The sequence below is a fragment of the Athene cunicularia genome (assembly GCF_003259725.1).
Source record: "Athene cunicularia isolate RWA chromosome 22 unlocalized genomic scaffold, athCun1 chr22_part1, whole genome shotgun sequence".
Classification (NCBI taxonomy): domain Eukaryota; kingdom Metazoa; phylum Chordata; class Aves; order Strigiformes; family Strigidae; genus Athene; species Athene cunicularia.
Genome location: NW_020799128.1, coordinates 2,900,442 through 2,911,164, shown reverse-complemented (window position 1 = coordinate 2,911,164; position 10,723 = coordinate 2,900,442). Strand labels below are relative to the sequence as shown.

General features: G+C 54.4%; 1 protein-coding gene across 3 annotated transcripts in view; it reads right to left on the bottom strand.

Moving 5' to 3' along the window:
• The window catches only part of PEBP4 (phosphatidylethanolamine binding protein 4), a 36,139-nt gene that overhangs the window by 13,226 nt on the left and 12,190 nt on the right, over positions 1–10,723 (bottom strand). Inside the window, exon 5 of one of the 3 annotated variants that reach the window (XM_026863142.1) lies at positions 1,118–1,793. The exons of the other annotated variants lie outside the window; for them this stretch is intronic. Coding sequence (XP_026718943.1) covers positions 1,740–1,793 — 54 coding nt within the window. The 3' untranslated portion in view covers positions 1,118–1,739. Of the gene's footprint in view, positions 1–1,117; positions 1,794–10,723 lie in introns of those variants that run through there. 3 annotated transcript variants of the gene reach the window in all.

Sequence of the window (10,723 nt, the reverse complement as noted above, 5' to 3'; positions counted from 1 at the left end):
GGGGTGGTGGCGTGGGACGGCGGTGCTGGCAGCCGGTGGCTGCGGGGGGACAGTGACACGGTGCTCCCCGGGGACCGAGTGCGCGGGGATGGTAATTGAATCTGGGCACTTATATTCAGCCGGAGCCGGCGTGGTGATTAAGTTAACTGGAAATGCCATTTCCGTATTGTTCAAACTCTTAAGAGCCCCGAGCTTCTTATCATTTGCTGGCGGTCCCCTCTGCTCCTTCGCCCCGACCTTGCCTCCCCTCCAGCATCGGGGTCAGGCTGCAGCGGCCCCCAGGGTCACCGAAAGAAATTAATCCCGGAGCCCCTTGGGAGCTGGGCTGGCGCCTCGGACACAGAGATTGCAAGGGCTGGGAGGGAAGAAGAGCTCTCCTCCCCATTCGGGGAAAAAATAAAAGCATTTCAGGAGCGGCGGGAGCTGCTCTGCCCATCTCCATCCCCAGGGATGAAGCGCCAGCCCACCCACTGCATCCATTTACCTGCTGTGATTCACCCCCAGCATTCTGAATTTGCTGCTCCCAAGTCACAAAGTGCTGCCGGGGCCTTTCCCCCACCCCTGATGCACCATCACCACCTGTTGATCTACACCCAGAAACTGCTTTGGCACAAAAAGACCCAAGAAATAACCCTCCCTGCTACGCAAAGCGCTCTTGCCAGGAACAGGAGGGAAAAGATGCTCAGCTCAGAACTTCCCTCCCTAGTAAAATATTTAATAATAAACTAAGAAGGGAAGCCAACTGTCTCCCTTGGATGTGGTTTTCATTTGGAAGTTAATAGGATTTTTATTCCCATCCAGAAATATCTCTCTCTTCTTTTTTTTTTTTTTTTTTTTCCTAATGTATGTTTTGTTCTAATATATCCATCTTGTCATGCTAAATAAAATACAAACCGTACCGACGTAGCCCAACCGGGAGCGATGAACACCCCTGTCGCACTCCATTTGTCTCCAGCACACAGACACACCAGCCACCCTCTCCCAAGGCTCCCGCTCCCCATCACTTTGTTAATCGATAGCGGGTCGAAAGCTTTAAATAATATTTTAAATACTCCGAGTGAGAAAACGTCCACGTTAATGTGTTAATTTCCACCGTGCCTTGTTGCTTTGAAATCCCAGAAAAACGGGAAAGCTTAAATGAGTCCTATGAAAAGGAACAGGGCATCATTAACACAGCCAGATCCATATCACAGACTGCAGCAATTACCATCCAGTGAAACACTGCAAGCTGTGAAGAGCTTTCATTACCGGGGGTTTTACAGGTCATTCACCTCTGGCCAATCTTACGCTAAAACAAGCATTTTCTGCACCACGGATTCCAGCTTCATTTAAATCCGTAATTGCTTTGATTTCGGTACATATGGAGCATGGGGACTTCATGACTAAGAAATCTATTAGTCAATAAGTTTGCTACTTTTATGGACCTTTAGTCATCTTGCCTCAATTTCTTCCCAGGTCGGGTGATGGATGCAGATGCTGATTTCCACGGCGGGCGCGATCTGCCCCGGCTCCCCTTCGCTGCAATTACATCCCTGGGTCACCGAGGGGGAATTCAATCAGGGAGCCGGGATGCTGCTTCTGCCTCAGAAACGCAATTCCCTGCCGCCGACAGCCCCGCGTGGCAAATAGCCCTTCTCCAACCTACAACCAATATTTGATGGGTTTTCATTATTTCCCAGGCCGCGCAGAAGGTGGTCGGTGCGGGGATGCTCAGGTGTGAATCAGATGTGATCCCTCCATCACTGTTTTCCCCTCTCCCGTATCCCTCTCGGATCAAACATCTTTTTGGCGAGCTGCGGACAAAATAAAAATGTTCCAATGGGGTTTTTAATTTATTTATTTGTATTGAAATGAGCATATTCACCATGCGTATGTTATAAGAGTCCCAATTTAAGAGCAATAAACCCCCAATTTAAGAGTATAAAACCCAATTTAAGAGTATAAAACCCAATTTAAGAGTATAAAACCCCAGGTGAATTGTGTATCATGGGGTTATCTATTCCTCCGTGGGTGCTGGCGGAAACAAGAGACAATAGTCTATTCTCCTCCGTACGGGTTCCTACCCAGCCCTTATATCCAAGTGCCTTCCAGGAGTGCATTAAATGCTGCGATTAACATCTGTCACGTGCAGTTCAGTCTCTCGTTCAGTCTCTCCCGGGGGAAGGAGCCGCACGTGCAGGGGAAGGGTTTGTTTTGGTGGGTTTATCTTCTTTTTTTGTCAATGCGGGCAGCTCGGGGGGGCAAAAAATGCATCTTGGTGGGCAAAGGGCCCTTTGAGTGCTGGCTGGAGTGGGGCTGGTGGGGAGGAAGTTGGCGTCTTCCAGCCAAACCTCTGTTATTTGGGGTGATGGGCTGAGTAAAATGCTGGTCCTGGGGTGAGGGAGGGTCTCGGGGAACATGCAGGGGCTGGAGGAGCCCGCAGTGATGGCAGCAGCGTTTGCACATGGCTCGATTCCCACAGCGGGAGCTCCCTTCCTTGCTTACACCCAGAAGGCTGAACCCTGCTTTAAATAACGCCCATTTTCGGCACCTTTCCATTTGTGCTCTGGCAGGAGCTGAGCCCAGAGCTGAGCCCGGTGCTTTTAAGCAACCCACTGACACCCAACTGCGGTCCAACCCGCTGCGGGTCCCAGCCCCAAAAATAAACTCCAATCCCAGCACCATGTGGGCACAGGGGTGCTGCCTCTGCTCCCCATCCTGCCAGCACCCAGGGCGAGCCCTCAGCTACCAAAACCCCTCAGCTACCAAAAACTACCGGCTGCATCACGGAGGATCCACTGCCGCCGGGCAGCGATGCTCCCGCGTGACGACGCAAAGCCGGCAGCGATGCTCCAGCCTTGGGGAAATCTGGAGAGGGAAAAAGCAACACCCTGCTCAACCCCGCCTTGGGGAGGCCAAGCCTGCTCTGGTTTGGTTTTTTTTGGGGGGTGGGAGATAGGAAAAAGTGGGATGGTTGGGTCTTTATTCCATTTTAGCAGGACAGGCGAGAGGATGGGATGCTGCTCCCGCAGCCGGGATCTTCTTTTAATTGATTCCTCATGGTTTATTGCCTCCTCGCTTTAATTGCAATACAAATGTTTGCTGATGCAATTATCATGCATATGTGATAAAGCTGTTAGAGGGTGTCATTAGGTCGTATTTCTTCATTTATTTTAGGGCGTGCGAGGGAAAGAGAGAAGAGTGCTTCCTGCACAGATTTCTGGCGATAAAATGTAATTCCAAGGTGGGTTTCTTTGTGGTGGGTTTTTTTTTTTCTTTGGTTCAATATACTGAAAGCAAAAAAAAAAAAAAATTTTGCCTTACAGCAGCTCATCTGGGGGTGAAATAATCCACTCAACATTCAGATTATCAGCTAAGGCGCATTTGCATTAGAATAGGGTAGAAGAGCTCCCAGGATGGAGCAAGATCCCTCCGGATCAGCTGCTGTCCTCGCACAAAACAGCAACGGATCCTGGTCCTGAACATAAAACCACTCAGGGATGCGGCCCCTGACCCCCACGGTGGGGAATATTCCTTGGGAAGGAGACCCTGCCATGGGAGAAAACCTACAGAATATTTAAATTTAGGAAGAATGGGGGGGGGAAAAAGAGCAGAATTGCCCAGAATTGGCAAATCCCCGAGCTCTCCCAAGGGCTGGCATGTGCCCCACGCCGGGATGCGGGTGCCCATCCCACGGCATCGATGGGTCTGTGCCCGGCTCAGCTTTAAACCACCAGCAAATTCGGGAGCAGGAACGAAACGCCCTGCACGGAGCTGCAAAAATCTTGAGCAGCGAGGGCCAAATCCTGCACACGGAGCAGCCGGCAAGAGCCCTGGGAGCCCCGGCACTCACCGCAAAACCTGACGCTGCACCTTTCCCATCGCAGCTGTCAAAATGAAGCTGTCGTTGAGACTGTCTCCTCGGAGCCTCGTTAAAAATGTGACGGTTCCCTTAGGCTACCAGGGGAGACATGGCCAAATTAATGAGGATGTGACAGAGTTTACGGGTCAGATTAGACTCCTCTTCCCATGGCTGCGCTTGGCATAAACCTGAAAATTGAGTGAAAAGAAGGGAAGCCGAGGGTGAGGGACCGCGAGGGGTTCGGGGAGCATGTGCGCTCACCAAAAGAGCAATCCTGTACTTGTCATAATTAATCAGGCACATGTTAGACAAGCAGAAAGTGCTCGGCCCCTCCGGTGAGGGAAGGGAATTAAACCCTCATCTCCTCACCCCACAGATCCGGCCTCGCCGGGATGTGCCGCACAGGGAGCGGGTTTGCAAACACATCCTTACAGCTCTCCTACTTAATTTCCCCATTTAAAAATAAATAAACAGAATTAATTTTTTTTTTTTCCCCTTTCCCCAATCTGGAAAAACAACCCACTTCCAGCGAGAAGCTGTGACAGACCGGAGACGCCGCGGGCTGGGAGGGGTTGGGCGAGGGGCACCTCACACGTGCAAGGATGAAGGGTTTGTGCCCCACAAACCCCTGGTGCTGGTGCAGGCAGCTGCCTAAAACATGGAGCATCTGCATCCCAGTCCATGCACCAGGGGCTGGTACCTTACGGACACCCACAGCGTCCAGCTGGCCACGGTAGTGGCCACTTCTAAAAACCCCAGCCCCTGTGTCAACCTATAGATTTATAACCCTACAGCCCACGCTGGCGGCGAGGGGATGCCCAGTAGCCCCTCTGCGCCCTTCAGTAGCCCCTGGGGGGACTGAGGAGCTTGGGCAAGCACTGGGAGGGTCCCGTCTGAGGGCAGCTATTTAATCTCAAACCCTTAAAACCAAAATAAAGCTCGAAACAATCCTGAACCAACCCCTTGAGCCCAAACAGCAGCGAGATTTGGGACCCAGTCCAAGCTCTGCAGCTTAGGCCCATCTCCAAATATCTCCCAACAAGTTTATTTATGGAAAATAAAATCAGTCCAAGATGTTCACAGCTCAGGAATATTTAATGCTATTTGGTGAGAAAGTATTTCCAGCAAGGAGGGAACCGCACAGCTCCCCGAGCCCAGCTCCTAGGCATCACACTGGGGACGATGCTGGCAGGGGCCCACACCAGTAACCCTGGGAGCTCGGAACTGGTCCGACTGGATCAAATACCTCCCTAATTTACTTCATACCGATCCTGCTTAATTAATTGGGCCTGGAGACATAGCGATGGGCTGTCTGCTCAGGTGAGCTGTGGGAAGAGCCGGGTGCTGAAGCATCGCTGTGGGGGAGCATCACCCACCGTAGCACCCACCACCGGGACATGCTGCCGGGGACCCAACCAGCCCCATCCCGCTGGGAATGGGAAGGACAATCCCTCTGGCTGGGAAGAGGAGGGAACAGTGGCAGAGCCAGGGATAACCCAGCCGATGCTCAGATACACAAACCCCCCCTCCCGCCGCCCCTGTCGCAGGCAGTGATGCCGCTGCTCTACGCGGCACGAAGCTCCAACCGTAAAAAAAAAATAATCCACCTTTGCACCCAAAACGATGGGAAAGGGGACGAATCGCCTGTCCCCAAGAGGCCGCGCGGCTGGGGTGAGCGCAGCCCAGGGAGAGGGGGGGGACACACACCCTGTTGCCAATCCCCCAGGAGCCGCGGCCGCCCCGGCGCTGGGGTTAAAGCACCGACACGGAGCTGTCTGCCGGGGCGGCCCCGAGTCAAGGGCAGGCCAGACGCAGCGGTGATGGGAGTCACTTTAATAGACACCTGTCACCTGATGGGGAGCATTAATGCGTCCCCTGGCTCCCGCCGGACATGGATGAGCATCCTCAGCCCGGCGAGGCCACCGCGTCCCTGCTGCCACCGCACGACGGGCTGTCACCTTGGTGAGGGGGGGACACACAAACCAGCCGGGGAGCAGGGGAGAGCGCCAGGGCAAGGCCTGGCTTTTACAAACAGCTCTAATATCCCTGGAAGACATCTCCGAGTCATACACCGGGTTGGAAATGTCTCCCATTATAATTATGAGTCATTCATGACTCAGTGACATTTCTGAAATTAAAAAGCAGTCGCTGGCCCAGCCCTTTGCTGTGCTGCTCGGTGGCCGCGCGAGCGCTAAACAACTTATTTTTAATGCTATTTCCCAGACAAACAACCCCCCAGACCCATCATCCCCCACCTGGGCCGCGTAGCCACTCAGGGATGGTCCCCTGGGACGGCAGGTTTTGCGTTCACACCCTGAAGTTTTTTGTTTGTTGGGTTTTTGGTTTGTTTTGGGTTGTTGTTTTTTTTTTTTTTCCGTGTGGAAAAAGCTGGGATCTGAGCCCAACTTTGCAGCCCGGGCTGCTCCTGGGGGCAGAGCCGGGTGTTGGGTCCGCCTGCGCCCAGGCAGCAGGAGCAGCCCCAGGGATGTCACGAGCCAGGAGGGATTTCCTAGAGCGCCGAGTTTAAATGCAAAACCCTGAAAATAAATAAAAGCATAAAAGCAACCTGTTGGTCTTTCCAACAGCCCAGGATTTGAAGAAACCTCCGCCAGAGAACGGTGCGTGCCGAGGCTCGGTGCGAAAGCGGAGCCACGTTGTTGCGCAAATATCTGCAAGAAAAAGGGAGTTCAGGGACCCGGGGCCAAGAGCAGGGCTGGGACGGTCGCAGCCCACTGGTCTGTGGCCTCCAGGGACAGGCCATTAGGCTCTTTTTCATTAAGGCAGCTCTAGCCTCATCGCTCAGTTTTATTCTGGAACGGCCAAACCCAGGGCAGGAAACGCTCTGTGAACCCATAACCCCAATAGCACAATTATTTCCCCTTCCCTCCCCGCCTCTCTCCACGGCCCCTTTACAGCCCAAGAGCTCGGTTATTAAAGCACTAGATTTTAGAGGCTGGGAGGCAGCTGCCCTCATGAAAGGCATGGGGCAGGGATACGTGGGGGTCAGGATGCTCAGGGGCAGAGGTGCTCGGGAGGTCTGGGATATTCAGGGGCTGGAATGCTCAGGGGGTGGGATGCCCTGAGGCAAGGATGCTCAGGGATCCAGGATGATCAGGATGCTTTGGGACAGGGATGCTCGTGGCATCTGGGATATTCAGATGCTCGAGGACAGGGATGCTCGGAGGAGGGCAGGTTGTGTCTGGGATGCTCTTTGGGGGGCCAGGATGGTCAGGATGCTTGGAGGCAGGGATGCTCATGGCATCGGGGATATTCAGGGGCTGGGATGCTCAAGGGGCAGGGATGCTCAGGGGGAGGTGGAGGAGGGTGTGGTGTGTCTGGGTTGCTCTGAGGCAGGGATGCTTGTGGGTCAGGATGCCTGGAGGCAGGGATACTGGGGGGTCAGGATACTCAGGGGTCAGGATGCCTGCAGGCAGGGATACTGGGGGGGTCAGAATACTTGGGGTCAGGATGCTTGGAGGCAGGGATGCTCAGAAACAGCAATACTCGGGGGTCTGGGATGCTCAGAGGCAGGGATACTGGGGGGGTCAGGATGCTCAGGAGCAGGGATACTGGGGGGTCAGGATGCTCAGGAGCAGGGACACTTGGGGACCAGGCACGACGACCCACGCTCACTGACATCCCAATTGTTCCGTGCAGGGATGAAGCTCCTGGGAGCTCGGCGAGGCACCAGCAGGGCAGGGTCCGGCACCACAGCGGGACCGTGTTCCCGGGCCTGGGGACTTTGGGATCTCAGGGAAACCTCTCTGCACATCGTGCTTTGCCATCTGCAGCAGGTGAAGCGCCGGCACGGCTCGGCATCGCGCGGCGCTGGGGAACGCACGCCGTCGGCGCCAGGACATATCAGAGCAGAAATAGACCCGGAGCCGTCGTCCCCCCCGCCGCCCCCTTTTTACTATTATGTCTGAGAAGCGACGTCTCTCTTTTTTTTTTTTTTTTTTTTTTTTTTTTTTTTTTTTTTTTTTTATGATGATTTAATCGCTTGGTGATGAGGGCTGCCTGGCTGGGATACAACTGAGCTCTGGGCATCGCCAAAAGAAACAGGGGATATAAAAAGAGGAGGAAGCATCAGTAGCAGCGACGCTGATTGACAGTGAATGAAATGAAGTGGCCAAATTTCATTGGCGTGCTTTGAAATCCCAGGACGATGTGGATAGCTGATGGCTCCTTTCCTAGGGTTTTGCCAGAGCTAGCATTTGCCTTTCATCCTTATTTAATTCACTGTTTGGAGACTGCCATGGGTTTTGTGTGTGTGTGTGTACGGTGGTATTTTAATTGCAACGTTTCCCTCTTGGAGGAGATTTTTTTTTTTTTAACATACCAGCCTGTGTGTGTGTCTGCTGAAATGCAGCTGGGTGTGCAAAGGAGAGGGGCACGGCGGAGGCACAAGCCTTTTGGCCAGCACCTCCGCTGCAGCCCTGCCCCGTGGCCTCAGGCCCTGCTGAGAACAGCCCTTAAGTGCTTGTGCAATTTATACCCTGGATGTGGATAATTAAAGGACTCAAGGCTGAGCTTTGATAAAGCATTTTCCTGGAAAGGCGGCGTCCGCTGGGGCTCAAACTCAGCACAGCCGCTGCTGGCTGCCCGGGGGGGATGTGGGTCACATCACCCAGACAGGGGTCCCGCAGGAATCCCCCCCACTCATCCGCCTGCAGGTATCCCTCTCCCAGTTACTGCATCTTTGCTGGGAAAACCAAGGACGTGAGGGCCGTGGTCTTGCGGGGGGGCAGAGCAGCTTTGCACATGATGAGCTCCAGGGGCATCTCCCTGGGAGCATCTTCCCTTTGGCCCCGGCAGGTTCCTGCCACCAAAGAGTGGCACCTGCGGCGATGTGCCAGCAGGAGCAGACTAAAAGGTGTCAAAAGTCCTGTTTTCCAAGCCTTGCTTCCCTTCTCAGTGGGGAATGGCGTCAGGCTGGCAGCGCTGCTGTTCCTAGTGCTTGGGTCAGCTCTGATCTCCCCCTCTATCAGCTGAGCCCAGGCTGGCTCGTCTCACGGATGGCCCAGGAGAGGCTGAACTCAGAGCATTGGCCCAGCAAGCCCAGAGGTGGCCAGGAGCAGCCAGCAACACCAGCCAAACTGGTCTGCTCCCCCAGTGCCAAGAGCCCTGCTTCTCCCTCGCGGCCCGATTTCCACCCAAATTCCCAGGCTTTTCACTCCAGCTGGAAGAAATCTGGCAAATCCATCAACTGTGTGTGACCCACCCCCGTGAAGAGGGAGATCTCCCGGGGGCAGCGGTTCCCTGAGGGACGGGACTAAGCCCAGCAGCTGCAGAACAAGCCAGGGGCAAAGCCCTGAGCAGCAACCAAATCCTGACCCACGATGCCCCCTTGCATCCAGCCTGGCTTATCGCCCCCAAAAAAGCAGCCGGGTCCACACAGCCTAATCAGAATTACAAGTTTTAGTAGAGAAAAGCTCTGCTTTTGCAAACTTAGCGGGTGCAGTGCCATGCCCGCAGCCCTCGGGTTCATTTTGCTCTGCCATCGCCCTCCCTTTGGGCTACTGGTTGCCTGGGAAGGGGCCGGGCAGCATTGCGGGGGGCTGCAGCATCGCGGGGGGCTCGGCAGCGTTGCCGCCTCCCGTCCTCCTCCCACTCGCCAAATATTTGTCTAATGAGGGAATTCCTGTACGTGGGCTCCGGCGCTGCGGGGAGCAGCTGCCTCCAGCATCCTCAGATGCGGGAAAACCCGCAGAGAGGGCGATGAGCCCCTCGCTGCGCCCACACCAGGCCTGGCGCGAGGGTGACGGCCGCTTGCAGCGGCGCAAAGACCCTCTGCGTGGGGGGTTGCAGCTCGCTGCCTGCCTGCTGCAGCAGCGGGGCTGTGCCAGACCCCGAGCGTCCCCCGTGTCCCCCCCTGCCACCGCGACACGCGTCGCCCCGCCGGCCAGTTCCGCTTTCAGCCCCGACCCGCAGCCCGTGACACGGCCACTTTGATCCGCTGCTTAATTCCTCCTTCCCATTAATTTCTGATCAGGCTCTGAACCTCCTCGTGGAGATGCTGAGATCAAATGATTAGTTAAGAGACAGTCAGGCAAGGAGAACATGAAAGGGAGAAGTTTTGTTTAAGGATATTAACCCCGGCGAGGCGGCGCGGGAAGTGGCAGAGCCGCGAGCCGAGAGCTCCCTCTGCTCCCAGCAAACCTCCCAGAAAACCCTCCACGACCACAAACGCACCCGCCGCACCACCACCTGCCTGCTCTGCCCCTTCCTCAAGGCCTTGCAAACTCGTCACACCCCACAGGGAGAAAGGACCTCGGCCACAAGGCTGCTGCGCGGGGAAACCTTGTTCCAGGGGATGAGTTGCTGTTGATAAAGTGTCGACCAAGTGTGAAATGGTCACAAACCCCCCCCCAAGCTGTCTGGTACCCACTGGCACCCCGACTGTGCAACAGAGGAGACACCCCCCCCCCAGTGCAAAACAGGCTATATATAATATAAAATCTGATTTATGATTTGATTAGAGGCAGCCCAAACCCACGGCGGCACTTCTCCCATCACATGAGCCCCTGCCAGGATGGGGGAAAACGAGAGAGTTTGCATCGCCAGCGCTGAAAGTGTCGCTTGGGAAGGGAAATAAATAAATGTCAGGCCAAAAAGGGGGGACTTGGGGGAAAGGAGAGCTCTAGTACCCAAAATAAAGGGGAAAAGCAAGGAGCGGAAAAATGATTATTTCAATTACAATGAAAATGTATTTTATTAGAAAATGTGGATTCGTCTTTGAAACTTGATACCAAGAAAAGCAATATCCAGGAATATAATACCCCATCTCCATGCAGGGAGAATAAGTTATTAAATCAGAAGATGAATGGCTTGCAGTGCAGCTAACTGCTCCAGTTAAGAGAAAAATAGTTATAAACTTACTCT